Consider the following 18,804-nt stretch of genomic DNA (forward strand, 5'->3'; position numbering starts at 1 on the left):
GCCGCCCGCCGAAGGAGCCGCAGGTGCGGCAGCAGCCACCAGCATCGCGTGCTTCTTCCTCGGGCCACTTCCCTCCAAAGGGTGGCTCAGGGGAGCTGGGCGGAGGGGCCTCTGGACAAAGACTCTAGGTAAGAACCCGTTCTTCCGGGGCCACAGGAAGCTGAGGCTGTTTCCGGGGCTGGGAGACAGGCACAGGAGAGCCAGGGGTCACAGAAGGGGTCGAGGAGGGGTCACAGGAGAGGTCAGCCTGTCCCCAGAGGCCTGATGCATCCTGGCCTCATCAAGCTAGGACAGGAATTGAGCAGCTGCGGTGGGTGGGTTACCGTCGGAGTTGTGCAAACTGCACCATCAGGGCCAGAGAATGGACCCAGGCCCCCCAGGGGCTGATGAGGACCTGTTAGGAGAGAAGGCAGCCCTGGGCCGGGAGGTGGACACTGAGCCTACTGTCACCTGCCAAGAGGATACTGACCCCCTCTGAGCCTCGGTTTAGTCCTTTGTTACCCAGAGAGATTAGATAAAATCATCTTTGGGCCTCTCCCAGCTTTGATATTTTGTGAATCTAAAACTTCCAGTCCTCCTACCCTCCCCTCAGAGGGGGCCGAGCCTCAGGGAAGTCTGGCTGGACCAGGCAGGACCGTCCTCAGGGAATGGCCCATTGGAAGGCTGGATCCTGTCCACCCTGAAGAAGGAGGAGGAAGAGGCTCTTGACTAAAAAGCCTGGAGCGATGGACCCAGCCTCACTGCCCGGGCCACAGCATTGTGGGTGAGAATTGGGGTCCATGGATGTTTCTCGGGGCAAATCCCATCCAAAAGTGCTCCCTGCCCCACATCTTTTTTTTTTTTTTTTTTTTTTTTTTGAGGTTTTTAGGCTTGCACCCATGGCATATGGAAGTTGCCAGGCTAGGGGTTGAATCAGAGCTGCAGCTGCTGGCCTACACCACAGCCACAACAAAGCAATGCCAGAACCGAGGCGCATCTGCGACCTGCACCACAGCTCATGGCAACACCAGATCCCCAACACACTGAGCAAGGCCAGGGATTGAACCCACGTCCTCACGGATACTAGTTGGGTTCACTACTGCTGAGCTGCAACAGGAACTCTGCCCCACATCTTTTATGTACACCCTTCAGGACACAGAAAAAAAGATGACGAAGTTTATGATGTTTTTAGGATGACTGCTATTTAAAGTAACATATATTGTGTGTTTAAAAATAATATTTATAATCCAGTGTGCTGACTTAATCTCAGGCTAAAGCTGCAGCTACCTGTAGCCAGACCTCAAGGGTCAGTTCTTGCGAGAGGTCTGGATCACATCTGTTCTTTCCAGCTCCTGACCTGGGGAAAGAGAACTGGGGACCCCAGACTGGGTGGCTGAGGCAGGTTACAGAATCCTTTCTGGAGCTTTAAAAATTAAATAGGCACCTTCCCAAGGTGGTTCTGGGCAGCTGCTCCTCTAGAAGGCAGGAGAGTTTCCAGTGCTTGCCTCCTTCCAGCCGGTTGCAGCCACACACACTCCTCGTCTTCTTCATTCCAGGGGAAAGCTGACCCAGAGCAGGGCCCCTGAGGCCTCCACGTATTTGCAGGGCCCTCTTAAAGACTCTAAAATTGCTAAGATACACTTTGTCTTGCAAGGGGTCCACTCACGCAAACCCCTGAAAGAGAGCTTCAGTAGCACCAGTAGTCTGTTCCCGTCTAGAAGTCACTCCAAGCTCTAAAAGGACCGTGGGTTTCTCTTCTTCCAAACCTTTTTCTCTTCCCCTTGTTCCCTTGAGGCATCTGGGACCAGTGGAAGGGCAGCTAAAGAGGCAGCAGAGGGGGCCCCAGATAGACCTCATCCAGGGGCATCAGCAAGGTGAAAATGCCTTGGAGGTGCTGGTTGCTCGGTTCTCACTGTTGGGGAACAGCAGTCCCAGGTGTGTGGGGGGATGGAGGCTGGAATCACCCCTTAGATCTTTAATGGAATTGGAGGGATGGGTGCAGACTCATGGCTTTTTGTTATACATAGATACATTCGGAAAGAGAAAAATGTTTGTGCACAAATGTATATAAATTCTATTTATGTGTGTATCTACACACATACCAGTAACAATGGGCACATCTAATGCCCAGATCAGGGCTTCTAAATATTATTCTCTACAAAGAAGAACCAGGGCTCTTGTCCTCCAGCAACAGATGGGGAAAGTACAAAGTGAACCTGGAACATTTTGTTGTGTCAGAAAGTAAATAAGTGCTCAAAAAATTATAGGTGTCTGGAGTTCCTGGCAGCCTAGCAGTCAAGGATCCAGCGTTGTCACTGCTGCGGTTCAGGGTCACCACTGTGGCATGGTTTTGATCCCTGGCTCAGGAATTTCTGCATGCTGTGTACGCGGCAAGAAGAAAAAAAAATTATAGAAATTTACCCAAGAGTCTCAGGAGCCAGTTTAATGGGGCTCCCATGGCCAAGTCTGCAACAGTGAGAGCATCAGAATAAAGAGTGACAGTGACAGGTGATAGGCCATTGAATAGAGTCAGAATCCATACTAATAATCAGTCAATCGATAGATCAGAGAAAGTTCTTCCTCATAGCAGAATGACAGCTAATAAATACAGGAGGAGGAGTTCCTGCTGTGACTCAGCAGTAACGAACTGGACTAGTATCCATGAGAACTCAGATTCGATCCCTGGCCTTGCTCAGTGCGTTAAGGATCTGGCAAAAAGACAAAAAATCAAAAGACAAAAAAAAAGCAAAACAGAAGGAGGAGTTCCTGTTATGGCGCGGCGGAAACGAATCCAACTAGGAACCATGAGGTTGTGGGTTCAATCCCTGGCCTTGCTCAGTGGGTTAAGGATCTGGCGTTGCCGTGAGCTGTGGTGCAGGTCACAGACAAGGCTCGGATCCTGTGCTGGTGTGGCTGTAGCTCCGATTTGACCCCTAGCCTGGGAACTTTCATGTGCCACAGGTGCAGCCCTAAAAAGCAAAAAAAGAAAAAAAGAAAAAAAAAATAGAAGTGGCGATTCTATTTTCCAGATATTTTCTAGCAGCATCTCTTATTTGTCCTTTTTACGACGTGACTTTGACAGTCCTCCATCAACAAGTGGGGTCTCTACCCTCTCCTCTTGAAACTGGGAGGGTTTAGCCTGGAGAAGTGTGATTTCCATCCCCCCAGTGTAGCAGATGTGATGCCTTGGGACTTACAAGGTTATCAGAAAAGGCACCAGAGAAGTTTCCATCATGGCTCAGTGGTTAATGAACCAGACTAGCATTCATGAGGTCTCAGGTTCGATCTCTGGCCTCGCTCAGTTGGGTTAAGGATCCAGCATTGCTGTGAGCTGTGGTGTAGGTCGAAGGCGCGGCTCAGATCCCACATTGCTGTGGCTGTGGCGTAGGCCAGGGGCTACAGATCTGATTGGACCCCTAGCCTGGGACCCTCCATATGTCTTGGAGCGGCCCTAAAAAGACAAAAAGACAAAAAAAAAAGAAAAAAAGAAGAAGAAAAGAAAAGGCACCAGAACTTGTGCTTTGTTCCCTGAACTCTTACTCTTGGAGCCTTTGGCCACCGTGGTTTGAGGAAGTCCCCCTGGACCATGCAGAGACTCCTGGCTGAGGCCCGCAGAGGCCCACGCTCAGGAACAAGGAGGTGTCTGGCCAGCCCTCAGCTCCTCCTGCTCTGCCACCACTGTTTTTTTCCGCCAAGTCCATTGCAGAAGTTCCTGGACCAGGGATCAAACCAGAGCCACAGCAGTGACAACATTAGATCCTTAACCACTAGGTCACTAGGGAATTCCGCTTTTTTTTTTTTTTTTTTTTCCTGCAAGTGTGGCATACAGAAGTTCCCGGGCCAGGGATTGAACCTGCATCACAGCAGCAACCTGAGCCACAGCAGTGACAACATAGATCCTTAACCCGCTGGGCCACCAGGGAAGTCCTCCTCCTCCACTTTGACCACAACCTCAGAGAGACCCCAAACCGGACCTCCCTGGCTAGGCCCTTCCTAAATCCCAACCCACAGAAACCATGTGAAAGAGAATATATTTTATCGGGTGGGTTTTTTTGGTCTTTTTAGGGCCATACCTGTGGCACTATGGAAGTTCCCAGGCTAGGAGTCAAATTGGAGCTGTAGTTGTCAGTCTATACCACAGCCATAGCAACACCAAATCTGAGCCACATCCATGACCTACACTGCAGCTCACAGCAACACCGGATCCTTTACCCACTGAGCGGGGCCAGGGTTCGAACCCACGTCCTCATGGATACTAGTCGGGTTCTTAACCCACTGAGCCACAATGGGAATTCCCATCTTATTGTTTTTTTAAGCCACTAAGTTTCAGGATAATTTAATATACAGCGATAGAAGAGCAAATATGGCAGTAACAGTCAATTCAGACAATAATCCTTGCTGAATGCCAAATAAGGGGTAAGGGTGTGATGAGGAATAATATTTTTCCATTGAGTTAAAATGTTTCCCCTCTAAATATTCATTACAACAGAGGGGAAAACTTTACAATGGCACATCCTGGCATGCGTCACCTTACAAAGTGATAAAGTTGACTTCCTTGTAACGGACAAGCTGACAGCCGATGCACAGGGGTGCCAGGCACTGGTTTGTAACATTTGCTGATCTCTGTGGTGTGAAAACTCCTCCGATGAGCAATTTCAGACTACCACTGCTTTAACCCCAGGCTAAGTGTTCACGATTTGCTCTTGCAGGTGAGGCCTCTGAAGGATTGCCCCCTGCAATGCAGAGAGAGATCCAGCGCCACATGAGGGACCCAGCGCCACGTGAGGGACACAGCGCCACGTGAGGCATGCCTCTCAGACACGCATCGCTGGAATCACAAACCCCAAATGAGGGACAGTCTCCAAGATAACTGTGTTGTTCAGAGACGGTGAGGTCACAAAAGCCAAGATGGAAGAACGGTCCCACCCTGAACTGTGACATGGGACTCTGCATTGGGTTCAGGCCAGAGAAGGAAAACGCTTGGAAGGGCCAGGGCCAGAAGGTGGTATCTCATCTGAGTTGATTTCCTGCTCTGGATGGTGGTGCCGTGGTTACTAGGAGAGTGGAGCTGCCTTTCTAAGAGGTACAGGCCTCACTCAGCGGGTTAAGGATCTGGCATTGCCATGAGCTGTGGTGTAGGTCACAGATGCTGCTGGGATCTGGCATTGCTGGGGCTGTGGTGTAGGCCAGCAGCTGCAACTCTGATTCAACCACTAGCCTGGGAACTTCCAACTTTAGGCCTGCAGGTGTGGCCCTAAAAGAAAAAAGATAAGAAGAGTAAATGTTCCATGCTTTTCCCTGAGGTTGGAATCCAACTTCTAAATTGTTGGGAACAAGGCTGATTTGCATCTCCTGCAAGATTCCCTCCTTGTGAACTTCCAAGAGCCCCCGCCCTCCCCTGGAGCCAACTAGGACCAGGATGCCAAGCCAAGACACCCTTCCAGGGCCAGATGGTGGGGACAGGATGGGGTTTTCCAGCCCAGACCATTCACCTGACAAAGAAGGACAGAGAATTTGACCTCAGTCTAAGACATCAATGATATGGACTCCAGGAGTTCAAATCATAAAACCTCAACTAACACACAAGTTTTCCCAAAAGACGCTATATCAGGACACCCTCTGGGAAGTCACAGGATGGACGAGTGAAGCTGGTTCTACCTGCTCTGCCCGGCAGAAACGTCACTCAGGCCCGGGGACCCACAGCTGTTCCCTCCCTGCGCGTGGGGGTCTGGTTCTGCCGGTGTGTCTGGTTCTCTGCTTGGGCTGGGCCCATTGACCCAGCACAAAGGCAGCACAGTTGGTTGGTTTTGCCCAATCAGAGACCGTATCCCTCTCGAGAGACCCCTGTGGACCTGGCCACGTGTTACACTTTTCACCACTTCCTGAGCGGAAGTCAGCTGTGTGGGGACTGCCCCCTGCTGGGGTTGGTTAAGGCCACGAGCCAAAGGCTCTTCAGGGTCACCTGGTTCCCCCAGTGGCCAGAGCTGCCTGAGGGGCACCTGAGTCCACCTGAGGCTACACCTTGGTTCTTTTCCACACCCTGTGGTCACAGGAGGCTGGGGCTGCCCCTCGCCACCTTCTCCCAAAGACCAGGCCAGGACAGATCTGGGGACCCCACTCGCTCCAACACAGCACGGACAGGGTGCGTCCTTCATTCGACGCCTGTGTGTTGGGACTGACTGGGTCTGGGGTTCTGAGTGCCTGTCCTCCGTCCTCCAGGAGCTTGCCACAGAAACAGGTGTGTAATGCCAGGTGGTTCTGGGGTCAGGACAGCAAGGAGCCAGTTTCCCCAGGGAGAAACCCAAGACAAGGGCAGGAAAGGAAGCCTGAGGTTGAGGGTGATGGCGGGAATCAGACAGAAGTGGGAGGAGAACATTCTAGGCAGAGAGAATGAGAGGCGGGGCAGAGCTTGGGCACTAGAGCCTGGGGCATGGTGACTAGGGGCGCCCAGGGAGGGACCAGGTTAAAGGGGATGCCATGTGCCCTGTGGAGACATGCAGGTTTTTCTAGGTGCTGAGCTGTAATAATGGAGCGCCCTGGTTCAAACTGATTTGGAACAGTCATTGCTCTGGGAAGAATGAGCTAGAGAGGGTGAAGAGAAGGAAGCCATCGATTAGGCACTGTCGTAACTCAGGACAGAGGGACAGCGGTTGGGACTCAGCCAGCAGTGGGGGAGTAGAGGGCAGACGGAGCCAGGACAGCAGCAGGAATTCCACGGACAACCTCCACTCTGAGCCTCTGTGCAGAGCTGCCATTTACCCAGCCAGGAAAAGCCCAGGAGAAGCTCTGAGGTTCCAGTGAGCCACCCGAGTCAATGCAAAGTTTGGGAAACCTGGACAAATACATAGTCTTATTTATTTATTTGGTTTTTCAGGGCCATACCTGCAGAAATACACGGTTTTAAAAGGGAATGAATGGGCGTTCCCATTGTGGCTCAGGGGGTTAAGAACCTGACTAATAGCCATGAGGATATGGGTTTGATCCGTGGCCTTGCTCAATGGGTTAAAGATCCACTGTTGCTGTAGCTGTGGTGTAGGCTGACAGCTGCAGCTCCAATTTGACCACTAGCCTGGGAACTTCCATATGCTGCGGGTGTGGCCCTAAAAAAATAAAATAAAATAAAAGTGTAGGAGTGGATGAGACACCCCAGGAGAGGAGGCGAGAAGGCAGGAAGTGCAGGGCTGAGCTGAGGGCAGGCAGAGAAGAGTCTCTGGGAGTGGACCGGAGCCAGGGCAGGAGTCCCAAGGGCCCTTGCACTGAGGCCGAGAGAAGGATGTGTGTGTGTCCACTGATGGAGTGTTCCCAAGGTCGGGCAACAGGGAGGCCATGGGGTGACCCCACAGGCCGGTTCTGATGAAGAAACGGAGATGACTGGACTGGACTCCAGGACAGCTGAGAGAAGGTGAGGCCGGCCTGGTGGGAGGCAGAGGCAGGGCTGCTGTTCTGCTCACTTTGGGCCCCTGGTCAGCTCCGCTACAAACCTATGCCATCGCTCCTCCCAGGTTTCCATGGCAACCTTCTTCTCAGTCTCTGACAGGGCGCTGTACCTGCAGGGGGGGGGTGCCTGGGTCAGCTTTGGGGAGGGGGCAGGAGGGGATCTCAGGTGCTGGAGGGCTCATTTGTTCCCAGCCCAAGAGCAGGAGCAATTAAGAAATGATGCGGGAGTTCCCGTGGTGGCGCAGTGGTTAACGAATCCAACTAGGAACCCTGAGGTTGCGGGTTCGATCCCTGCCCTTGCTCAGTGGGTTAAAGATCCGGCGTTGCCATAAGCTGTGGTGTAGGTTGCAGACATGGCTCGGATCCTGCGTTGCTGTGGCTCTGGTGTAGGCCGGCGGCTACAGCTCCGATTCGACCCCTAGCCTGGGAACCTCCATATGCCACAGGAGCGGCCCAAGAAATAGCAAAAAGACAAATAAATAAATAAATAAATAAAAGAAAACTTTCAAAAAAAGAAATGATGCGGAGAAATCTACAGAACCTTCTAGGTTCTGCCCCAAACCTCTGAGAGGTCAACATAAGCCATGGGGTGGAAGAGGAGCACAAGGGACACTCGCCTGATGGAGTTCATGGCCAGTTGCTTGAGTGTCCTCAGGTCAGCCGTCAGCCCCCCGAGACCCATGAAGGCCTCATAGAAATCGTAGGACAGGCCTTTGGCCCCAAAGGCAGCAGGGTCATCTGAGCTGATAACCATGGGGTACCCGGTGGCCATCAGAACGGCTGCAGGGTGGTTTCTCAGGTCCGACACCAGCTTCAGCACCTGCCCAGTTGGAGGCCAAGGAGAGAGACAAATGGGGATGGTGAAGAGCTGGCAGGAGATTTGGGGCTTTTCTCATCCTCGTCACCAGTCCCTGCAATGGGACAACTTCTGGGCAAAGTCCTGACTCGGGGAGAGCCAGCCCTTTCTCCAAGGACATCAACTCAGATCAGCTGTCCTGAGCCTTGCAGGACAGGCAGTGGCACAGAGGGCCCCAAGCAGCTGTGCTGGTAGTGGGACCCCCCCAACCTTGTGCCCCCCCCCCAGTGTCCCTTTAGCTTTGTCCGCAGCATCACCCACAATTCCACCACCAGTACGGTGACTTGTTTAGGCAAAGGCCATTCCTCAGTATCCTCCTCAGTGAGAGAGAGGAGGATACTGAAAGCACGGGTGTTAAGGACAGGTGACACAGGGGCAGCAGCTGAAGATCGAAGCGCACAGCCCATGGACCTCGCATACCTGGTTGGAGATGGGACAGACTTCTAAGGGGATGTCCTTCCTCCAGGCATCAGCCCACACGGCTGGGTGTTTGCTCAAAGCAAATCCATGCCCGATCCTGGTGGAGTTCAGTATTAGGGCATCCAGAAGGTTTCTGTCTGCGGAAGTGCCCTGCCAGTCTGCGAACAAGGGGTGGGCTTAAGTGGGATGGATGGATCTGACTCAGACCATGGGCAGATGAACGCCCCACACTCCCCGGGGAAGGAAAAGGAAGAGAAATGAACATTGAGACAAAGAGACACTTTTCCTTATAACGATGCTCAAGAGAGGCGTGGCTGGCCTGCCTGGCGGTAACAGGTGAGGAAGTGGGCCCTAAACAGACTCTGTAGGAGTCCCTGTCATGGCTCAGTGGTTAACGAATCCGACTAGGAACCATGAGGTTACGGGTTCAATCCCTGACCTTGCTCAGTGGGTTAAGGATCTGGCATTGCTGCGAGCTGTAGTGTGGGTCGCAGACACAGCTCAGATTCTGCGTTGCTGTGGCTCTGGCATAGGCTGGTGGCTACAGCTCCGATTAGACCCCTAGCCTGGGAACCTCCTAGAAAAGGCATAAAGATAAAACAAAAAACAGACTCTGTAATGGAAGGACTGTCTCCCCTGGGAAGCAGCAAGCTGGGCTGTAAACCTTGGTCTGTCTGACCCACAATCCACACGCTTTCTTTCCATTTTATATTTGTTTCCAGAGCTGTTTTCAGGGAATTTTATGTGTAGCATCTTTACAGCAGTGTCTCTGTCACTAGAGCTATTAGTACATACTCACGTCATATCTTTAACAGAACTCTTGGGACGACCAATGGCAAGAGGACAATGGCCAGCCCAAACCAGCCACCCGCTGCACCTTCACTGCACCCTCCTGGCAGTAGGGCCTCATGGGAAGTGAGAATGTCGGGGTCTGACTCCCCAGGCCTCCCCTGCAGCTCGGATAGTCCTGATCAGAGCCAGCCTGGGGGGCTCTGACAGGAGCTCCTGTGGCTTCCTTTCCAGTACAGGGACGAGGTCACACCTGGATGTGACATCACTGTCTGCTGACCAAGGGAGGTGAAATCCCAGACTCGGAAGGACAGCAGGAGTTGCTGGTCGGGCGAGATCACAGATGAGCCGATTATAAGACTTACAGGATGTGCGGACCTCACTCCTGGCCGCCAAAAGAATCCTAACTGATCCACAGGTAAAATATGAAAATCCAAGAGTTTCCATTGGTAGTGAGGGCATATGTGTCAGGTGGATTTTCACTAGTTCCCTAATACTTTGTTTTCAAATTTCTCTTTTATTAAAAAAAAAAAAAAAAAAAACCAGGGTATTAAGTACCCACTTCCTGGCAAAATCCCCTCCTGGGACAGTGTGATTTGGAATTGAGATGATTTCATGGAGGTGGGTGTGATCTTCCCAACTGGACCACAGCCGTCAAGGCTAACACCCCTTCCCCTTCCCCATCCCCCACAAATAATTCTTTCAACCTCCTAGGACAGCTTTGATCTAAATTAGATCTAAATTGACTTGAAATGTCAGGAAAAAGAGATTAATGCACAGGAGCCCTTCCCCTGAGAGGCTGCGTGATAAACCAAGGTTTAAGCCTGGCTGTGAAGTGCAGGCTCCCCACCAGCTCCCCTCTTAGGTACCCTGGGGGTGGGGAAATGCAGCAGGTCTAAGCCCCCCCCCCATCTTCCTTGGGATCTGACGTCACAGCCATGACCGCATTTTAGCTGTTTACACACTTGAAGTGTGTTCTCTCTGGAGGTGAGAGAAATGACCAGTGAGCTGGTGGGCTGGGCCTGGAGGAGCTGGTGGCTGTGGACAGTGCATTCCAGAGGCAGAGCAGGCCTGCTGAGCCCCCCTACCTAGTGTGTGACTTTGCCGGTGAGGGCACAATTCGCCCGTTATAAAAGGGGGGTCTCGGGGAAGGGGTTGAAGTGAGACCCCTGATCTCCAGTGACTTACCTTGGACCAGTTGCCCTGTTTGGTTGGAGCCTTGGGCTCTTCACCTGTAAAATGGAGCTCAAGTGCCTTCCTGGTGGGACCAGGTAAGAACCATGAATAATGTGTGTTACCCACTGATGCTGTCACCATCCCCAGCACACCTTCTCCGGGGTGTGGCTGTCACACAGACCTGATATGTGCATGAAGTGGGCAAGCGCTGTGAGATGACGGTGGGCTGCCACCACACTGCCCAGTGCCCCTCATGCCCTGGGAGGGCTCCTGCCCATCACCCCTGTCCCCAATGATGTCACAGGCTCACCTGTCTCCCCGGCGTGGAAGAAGTAAGGCAGTTTCACACCACGTGAGGCTGGAATCATCAAGGCCTCTTTGTAGTCATACAAGGAGTGGCCTGTGTCCTCACGCCCCACCTGCAGGACAGAGGGGACGTGGGGCACCTGCCCAGCCCCTGCCTCCCCTTGCTGGTGTGCCCTGCAGCCCTGCCCACCACCACTGAGGCCTCAGTCACACAGTCTTTCAAGAAAGACTAGTGGCACAGGGAACTATATCTAGTCACTTGTGATGGAACATGATGGAGGATAATGTGAGAAAAAGAATGTGTGTATATATAGATATAGATATATGACTGGGTCACTTTGCTGTACAGTAGAAAGTTGACAGAACACTATAAACCAACTATAATGGAAAAAAATAAAACTCATTTAAAAAATTAAAAAAAAAAAAAAAGAAAGAAAGACTAGTGGCAGGGCTGGGAAAGAAAAGAGAGCGAGAGCACTGTGGCCCTGAAATTACGGGCCCACCCCCCTTACTCAGAGGCTGTACCTGAATCCTCCGAGCCCTTCCCAGGTTCCTCCCCATCCCCCCGCCTGCCTTCCAGGGCCCCATGCTCCAGCCTGAGCTCCTTAGATGGGAGAGAGATGGCTAGAGACAGAGAAATAGAGACAGAGCTAGAAAGAGACAGAGAGATGGCGAGAGACAGAGAGGGTGAGAGAGTTGGAGCCCTGGACCAAGGTCAGGACGACTCTGGCCTGGAGGTCACAGACAGCAGCTCCCAGAAGAGTCCCTCAGCCAGAGTAACATGAACAGCGACCACACCAAAGTCATGTTTTTCAAGGGGAGCCACGGCCCTGGGCTGGGCAGCTGGGTGCCGGAGTGAGGGAGCTTCGGGACAGAAAGCTTCAACCTGCAAGGGCTGGAGTGTGGGGCAATGACGCTTTCACAGGAAAAGAAGCCTGGGTAATCAGGGCAGTAGGATGGAGTGCAGGCCCAAAGGATACATGGGGCTCACCGTGGACCCTCTGAACAACTCTAGCGGGGACTGTGCACCCAGTCCCCGCAGGGACCAGCCCATAAGCCCCGCTGGACGCTGTCCTCAGGACCTGCTGTCAGTTCCATACACAGAGGGAAAAGGCGATGGGGGGACTCCCACCCCCGTCCCATTTCTGGGGGGAGGGGGGGAGGCTGGATCCTCCGATCAACCCCCCAGGACCCCAGGAGGACATCTTGGTACCTTGGTCCAAAGAGAACAATTCCTTGAGATCCTCTCCTGGGGGAGTGGGGGACTGGTGGGGCTAAGATCGAGAGCTGGAGCACTGTCTCGGGTGAGATGTGCAGACTCTCTGGAAGCAGGGTCGGGAGTGCCTTTTAGGGCCACACCCGTGGCATATATAAGTTCCCAGGCTAGGGGTTGAATTGGAGCTGCAGCTGCTGGCCTACACCACAGCCACAGCCATGCCAGAGCTGAGTGGCATCTGCAACCTACACCACAGTTCACAGCAACACTGGATCCTTAACCCACTGAGCAAGGCCAGGGATTGAACCCATGTCCTCATGGATGCTAGTCAGTCGGGTTTGTTACTGCTGAGCCACAATGGGAACTCCTTAGCTTTTTTTTTTTTTTTTTTTTTTTTTTGTCTTTTTGCTATTTCTTTGGGCCACTCCCGCGGCATATGGAGGTTCCCAGGCTAGGGGTCGAACTGGAGCTGTAGCCCCTGGCCCACAGCAACGAGGGATCCGAGCCGCGTCTGCAGCCTACACCACAGCTCTCGGCAACGCCGGATCTTCAACCCACTGAGCAAGGGCAGGGACCGAACCCGAAACCTCATGGTTCCTAGTCGGATTTGTTAACCACTGCACCACGACGGGAACTCCTCCTTAGCTTCTTAATGAGATCAAGCTGTCACCTGGGAAGTGTGGCCTGGCTGTTATTTGGTGGGGGGATGGGAGGGGGTCCCACGAAGCAGCTTCAGAAATAGCTGGGGGCAAATGGGGGGGAGGGGAGGGGCTGCTTCTGAGTCCTGGATGCTCTGCCCAGGCTCAGCCCCATCTCTGCTTCCAGACGCCACCCCCACCCCCCCACCCTACTGGACTGTGGTTGGGGGAGCCAGATGTGGTGGGCAGTGTGGCCAGAGCAGAGCAGGGTCCATTACCAGGTCAAACCCAGCCACCATCTGGGGGAACTTGGCTCGAAGTTCCATGGCTCTCTGGACGGATTCCTTGATGAGGGACACGTCTTTGGATCTGCGGGAGAATAGAGGAGAAGGCTGGGAGTCAGCATTTCGGGGCCAATGGCGTGTCTGCCCCTGGCAGCTGGGCTGGTCTTGTCCAGGACACCCAGCTATCACTTCCCCATGACCCCACCCCACCCAGGCTAATGCATTCCCTGAAAGCACTACACCAAAGAGGTGTCTGCCCAAGCCCATGCCTGCCGAGGACTCTGGCTGGCCCCAGAGGGACCCCTGGTCTCTGGAGAGCCAGTGGGTAGGGGACCCACAGGGCAAGTTTTGTTGGTCTGTGTTTGGATGAAACAAAGTGTCTTGACGGAACTTGCCTAGCATCCCTGAGAGGGTGGGTCCTGGACGTGGCCAGCCCTCTGATCCCTGGACACCTGTGAAATGCCATAGGCCACCGAGGCCCTGCCAGGGCAGCTGGACCTAGCCGCTGCATGTCTCCTTTCTCTGATTCAATCAGCACGGCCCAGGCTCTCCAGAAACGCCACAAGCAAGCTGTCTCATCCACCGCCCCCCCCACCCCCGCATGCCTTTCCCTCCAGCCCTGGTCGGGGGCAAGGCAAGAATGTCACAAGGGAAACACCCAAAGAAAAGGCACTGGCGGGCCGCTGGCCACCTGTCCCCGTCCTCGGCTCTGCCCATCCCCCATGCACTGGGAGCAGTTGTCAGTGCAGCTCTGCCCTCCAGCCTCCTGCCACTGGCTCCCAGGGAGCCTCACGCAGAACCAGGGACCCGTCCTGCAAGCTCCGTCCTGGCGGCCAGATCCTGTGCCACCAGGGCCTCCCCCCGCCCCACTGTCACTAGACAGGAGGGGGCTCTTGGGGAGGTCTGCCTGCCCTCACCCCCCACGGGGGCTGAGCAAGTGGGGCCACCCCTCCCCAAGCCTGACCAGCCTGACCCCATCCAGGTGCTGCCCTGGCCTCCAGCGGAACTCAGCACAGACTCTCCGCTGTCCAGTCAGCTCCTTGGCTGCTCCTTCACAAAAGAAAGACTCTTCCTTGGTAAATCAGGAGAATTCAGCTGTAGGCTTTCTGCACTAGCTCGGGGCAAGAGTGGATCTGTCTTCACAGCACCTCGGGACTCTGCACAGATGCCACTGACGCCATGAGACAGACCAGCCGTGGATTAAAACAAACTCTCCAAACATTTGAGCAAAAACACTAAACCCATTACTAATCAGCCAGGTCAGTGTGGGGTCACAGTTTGGAATTACCTAGAAAATTGCCACAGTTCTTCCTTGTTGCAGCCTCGTTATGATTTCAGCAGACATTCTGCGCTCAGTACACACACGAGCCCCCAGCACTTGGGCATCTAGGGGTCTCTGGCCCCAGCCTCTCAGCTCCTCCTCTGTCCACTCCCAGCCTAGTGGCTCTGCCTGCAACCCTGTCCAGCCCCTGCAGCCTCAGCTGTGCTCAATCCTACCTGTGATCCGAATAAATGAGCTTGATTCCAATAAACCCAGGATGCGTCTTTGCAAACGTACGAGCCACTTCTTCATAGGTCCGCACTGACCACTCGCGGCTGTGGACCATCCCATTCAGTTCGTACACCTGGGAGGGAAGCATGGTCCCGACTGGGGGTGAGCAGAGCAGAACTTCATTCCCAACCACCAATAATCTTCAAAATTGCGTGGCAATTTTTCTGTTCAGTGCCTCTGCTGGCCTCTGAGGTTGACCAGAAGCCCAGCTCTTCCTGGGACAATGCTCTTTGGTGCCACGAGGAGGGATGTCTAGCTCTTATTTGAGGCTGGGTCCTCGCACCCAGAACAATGCCTGGCACGCGTCAGTGCTCAGTAAGCCTTTGTACAAGGAATGAGGAGCAGGTCGGCTGAGGACAGGACTCAAACCAGAAAGAGCAGTGGAGGACTCCCTTCATGGTTCCATCAGGGGACCTCCACCAGGGACACCAAGGGGCAGAGTGGGAAGAGCCAGGGATGGACAGTAGGTAAAACAAAGGAGGAAAAGAAGAGCAGCCTTTTTGCTTGTCCAACTCCAGGGGTCCTGAAGGGACTCAGAACGTGCTACCCCCCAATTTTGCCACTTTTTACATAAGGATTATTTTGAGCTGAAGGCAATTAAGAAGCACGAACAGGGGAGTTCCCGTCGTGGCGCAGTGGTTAACGAATCCGACTAGGAACCATGAGGTTGCGGGTTCGGTCCCTGCCCTTGCTCAGTGGGTTAACGATCCGGCGTTGCCGTGAGCTGTGGTGTAGGTTGCAGACGCGGCTCAGATCCTGCGTTGCTGTGGCTCTGGCGTAGGCTGGTGGCTACAGCTCCGATTCAACCCCTAGCCTGGGAACCTCCATATGCCGCGGGAGTGGCCCAAGAAATAACAACAACAAAAGACAAAAAAAAAAAAGGTCACACAATCAGACCAGAAACTAGGACTAGCTTTAACTCCCAATGCAACCAACTCCCTCACTCTTGGAGCCTCATTCACTTCACCAGCGTTAACAAAGCTCCTACTATGTGCCAGGCACAAGCCAAGAAAGAGTCTTCTCTCAATCTCATTTAATCCTCGAAACGGCACTATTAGATAGGTCTGATTTTTAGAATTTATTTGACCACAGCCAAGGCATATGGAATTTCCCAAGCCATGGATGGAATCTGTGCAACAGCAGCAAGCCGAGCCACAGCAGTGACAGCACTGGATCTTTAACTTGCTGAGCCATCAGGGAACTCCTAGGTCTCATTTTACATGTGAGGATTTTGAGGCTTAAAAAGGGTAGAAACCGGAGTTCCCATCGTGGCTCAAAGGTTAATGCATCCGACTAGGAACCATGAAGTGTTGGGTTCGATCCCTGGCCTTGCTCAGTGGGTTAAGGATCCGGTGTTGCTGTGAGCTGTGGTGTAGGTTGCAGACGCAGCTCGGATCCTGTGTTGCTGTGGCTCTGGTGTAGGCCGGAGGCTACAGCTCAAACCCTAGCCTGGGAGCCTCCATATGGCGTGGAGTGGCCCAAGAAATGGCAAAAAGACAAAAAAAAAAGAGGTAGAAACCTTGACTTGCTCCCTGGTTTGGGTGGGGGCGGAGGTCCCTGGGCCAGGGGTGTGGGGTGAGGTGCTGTGTCTGGACGTCTCCAATCACCCAGGGAAGAGAAAATGCCTGGGTCCCACTCTGGATTTTTTTTTTTTTTTTTTTTGTCTTTTTTTTGCCATTTCTTGGGCCCCTCCCTCGGCATATGGAGGTTCCCAGGCTAGGGGTCGAATCAGAGCTGTAGCCACTGGCCTATGCCACAGCCACAGCAACGTGGTATCTGAGCCACATCTGCAACCTACACCACAGCTCACTGCAACGCCAGATCTTTTAACCCACTGAGCAAGGCCAGGGATCGAACCTGCAACCTCATGGTTCCTAGTCGGATTCGCTAACCACTGAGCCAGGATGGGAACTCCATCACTCTGGATTAATTAAATCAGATTCTCTGCGGTTGAACCTGTTTCTTTTGTTTGTTTTTTTCTTTTCATTTTTGCTTTCGCTCTTTAGGGCCACACTCATGGCATATGGAAGTTCCCAAGCTAGGGGTCAAATTGGAGCTGCATCTTTTGGCCTATACCACAGCCACAGCAATGCGGGATCCGAGCCACGAATGTGACCTACACAGAAGCTTAAGGCAACACCGGATCCCTGACCCGCTGAGCGGGGGCGGGGATTGAACCGGCATCCTCATGAATACTAATTGGGATCCCCCTTACTGCTGAGCCACGCAGGGAACTCTGAACCTGGCTTTATTTAACTCCCCAGGTGATTCGCATGTATAATGGTCCTCTAAGCTGAAGACTTTGTTTTTGTTGATTTCACAGACGTGTCAACAGCACAGTCACGGTCCTGCCTAGTAAGTGCTGCTGTCAGGAGTCAGCAGAGCCACATTAAGGACAAGAAACACGGGTCACCACAGCAGAAAGCAGGTGGAGTTTCTAAAGACGGATTCTGCTAAGAATCCAGGGAAAACCCTGAGGCAGCACCCCCACTGCTGGTTACCCAAGTGACAGCATCCAAGAAAACGTCTGGGAACCACCATCCTGGGCTCCCTTCGTCCTACGTGCCCCACCCCCCCAAGACCGCCCTCGCCTAAGTGCCAGCTGGGCAGCCCCTGGGGCTAATCCCCTGGGAGCTCCGCCCGGAAGGCTGGCCCGACCCAGTCTGAGCCTCAGATTCCGGCCGTGGGGGAGGGGATGGGGCCCAGGAGATAAGACCCGCCTAGCAACTGTCGCCAGGGGCGAGTGGCCTTTGTGATGGAGCATTAGCGGCATAATAGGAGGCTGGGCGGCCAGGATAGTCCATCAACATCATCCCAGGCCCGGAGTAAGCCCCCCAGGCGAGGAGGGGGAGGCAGAGGGCTCAGAAAAGAATTCCAGGGGGCGTTTTTAGTTGTTAATGTGTTGATGGCTCCCCTACTCTGGCTAAGGGGGCGTTAGGCAAAGACACCACGGTGAGAGCCCTTTGTTCCAGGGTCAGACCAGGACCAGCCGCCCGGCCCATCCCCCTCAGCCTCCACCCTCGAGGAAGGCTGGCTGGGTGCCGGAAGGGGTGGGGAGAGGGGCGAGCGGGGGGCCGGTCCCCAGGCTAGACCCCTGCCCAGAGAGTCCCCCAAGGGGCGTGGCGAGAGGGGGAGGGGTGAGGAAGCCCGGATCCAGCCTTTCTCCTCCCTCCTTCCGACCCCGCCGCCACTCCCCCAGGTGCCATCCCCAGGGGCTCAAACCCTCGTAGCATCTCCCTCCTTCTCCCTCCCCCACCCCCCAGGGTGGAGGCTTGCCTCCCCCTGCCCACTCTGAGAGGAAGCCAGGATGTGCCAACAGGAAGCGCCTCCCCAGGCCGGAAGCCCCTCGGGGAGCTCCTTTTGAGATGCGAGTGGTTCTTTACGGCCCAGGGCCCAACGCCCAGGTCACTCCCCCCACATCCCACTTACTGCCCTCCTGGCCTCGGTCAGGCTCCTTAACTTTTCCGAGCTTCAGTTTCCACACCTGTAAAATGCAGGTTGTGATGCTCAAATGAGAAGGTGCAGATAAAGTGCTTTGAGAAGATCTTTCTCCAAGTGGGGCGGTCAGACCATCTTCAGCAGAACCGATGCGCGGGGGTGGGTGGGGGGAGTAATTAACGTGGCGGCTCCTGGCCCAACCCTAGACGGCAGACTTGGACTCCTGGGAGCTCGGCCCAAACAGCACCTCCAAATTTGTCACATGTATACCCAGCGTCCCCAGGCGTGAGGTTCACCCTGGAGCTGGGAACCCAGGGCTGCTTGGTGAGGACCGCAGTGACAAAGCTGCTGGGATAACCGGATTCAGGGGAGGTCCCCAGTCCCAGGAAGGGAGTAGGGGGCTTGAGGCGGACCAGAGGAGGGTGGGCCTAGAAGGGCGGAGCCTGGGCTGGGGGTTCCGAGGGATACCGCCAAGCCCAGAATGTGGGCGATACCCTCCTACTCCAGGCAGCATGGCCCAGGGGGAGCCCAGTTCTTTCCCAAATTCCTCTCCTAACCCGAGGTGGATCTTTTAAAAGAAGGTTTGTGCTCACTGAGCCAGCGAAGTCTCTCCTGGGGGCAAGGTCAGGCCCACTTCCATTCCCCGAGTCAGAAATAAGGATGCAAGTCTGTGCTCAGTTTTAAACCAGCCAAACAGCAGATCCTAGAGGAGA

General features: G+C 54.0%; 1 protein-coding gene and 1 long non-coding RNA gene across 6 annotated transcripts in view; one reads left to right on the top strand and one right to left on the bottom strand.

Moving 5' to 3' along the window:
* Window positions 1–7,934, top strand: LOC110260760 (uncharacterized). Its single transcript, XR_002344149.2, has 2 exons — window positions 1–128; window positions 4,689–7,934. It is a non-coding gene; the product is annotated as an uncharacterized LOC110260760 (long non-coding RNA).
* Window positions 6,802–18,804, bottom strand: part of ADA2 (adenosine deaminase 2) — a 27,016-nt gene continuing 15,013 nt past the window's right edge. The window contains exons 5-10 of one of the 5 annotated variants that reach the window (NM_214016.2): window positions 14,599–14,726; window positions 13,096–13,186; window positions 10,968–11,076; window positions 8,693–8,850; window positions 8,034–8,236; window positions 6,802–7,526 (exon numbers count right to left, since the gene is read on the bottom strand). In NM_214016.2, the coding sequence (NP_999181.1) occupies window positions 7,427–7,526; window positions 8,034–8,236; window positions 8,693–8,850; window positions 10,968–11,076; window positions 13,096–13,186; window positions 14,599–14,726 (789 nt within the window). In that variant the 3' untranslated portion in view covers window positions 6,802–7,426. Of the gene's footprint in view, window positions 7,527–8,033; window positions 8,237–8,692; window positions 8,851–10,967; window positions 11,077–12,552; window positions 12,797–13,095; window positions 13,187–14,598; window positions 14,727–18,082; window positions 18,138–18,804 lie in introns of those variants that run through there. The other 4 variants (XM_085024740.1, XM_085024739.1, XR_014845317.1 and 1 more) reach the window with 4 other exon arrangements.

The sequence above is a fragment of the Sus scrofa genome, chromosome 5, assembly GCF_054392235.1.
Source record: "Sus scrofa isolate SSC_HxYL_T2T_F1_AM1 chromosome 5, Sscrofa_HxYL_maternal_Yorkshire_Landrace_v2.0, whole genome shotgun sequence".
Lineage (NCBI taxonomy): Eukaryota > Metazoa > Chordata > Mammalia > Artiodactyla > Suidae > Sus > Sus scrofa.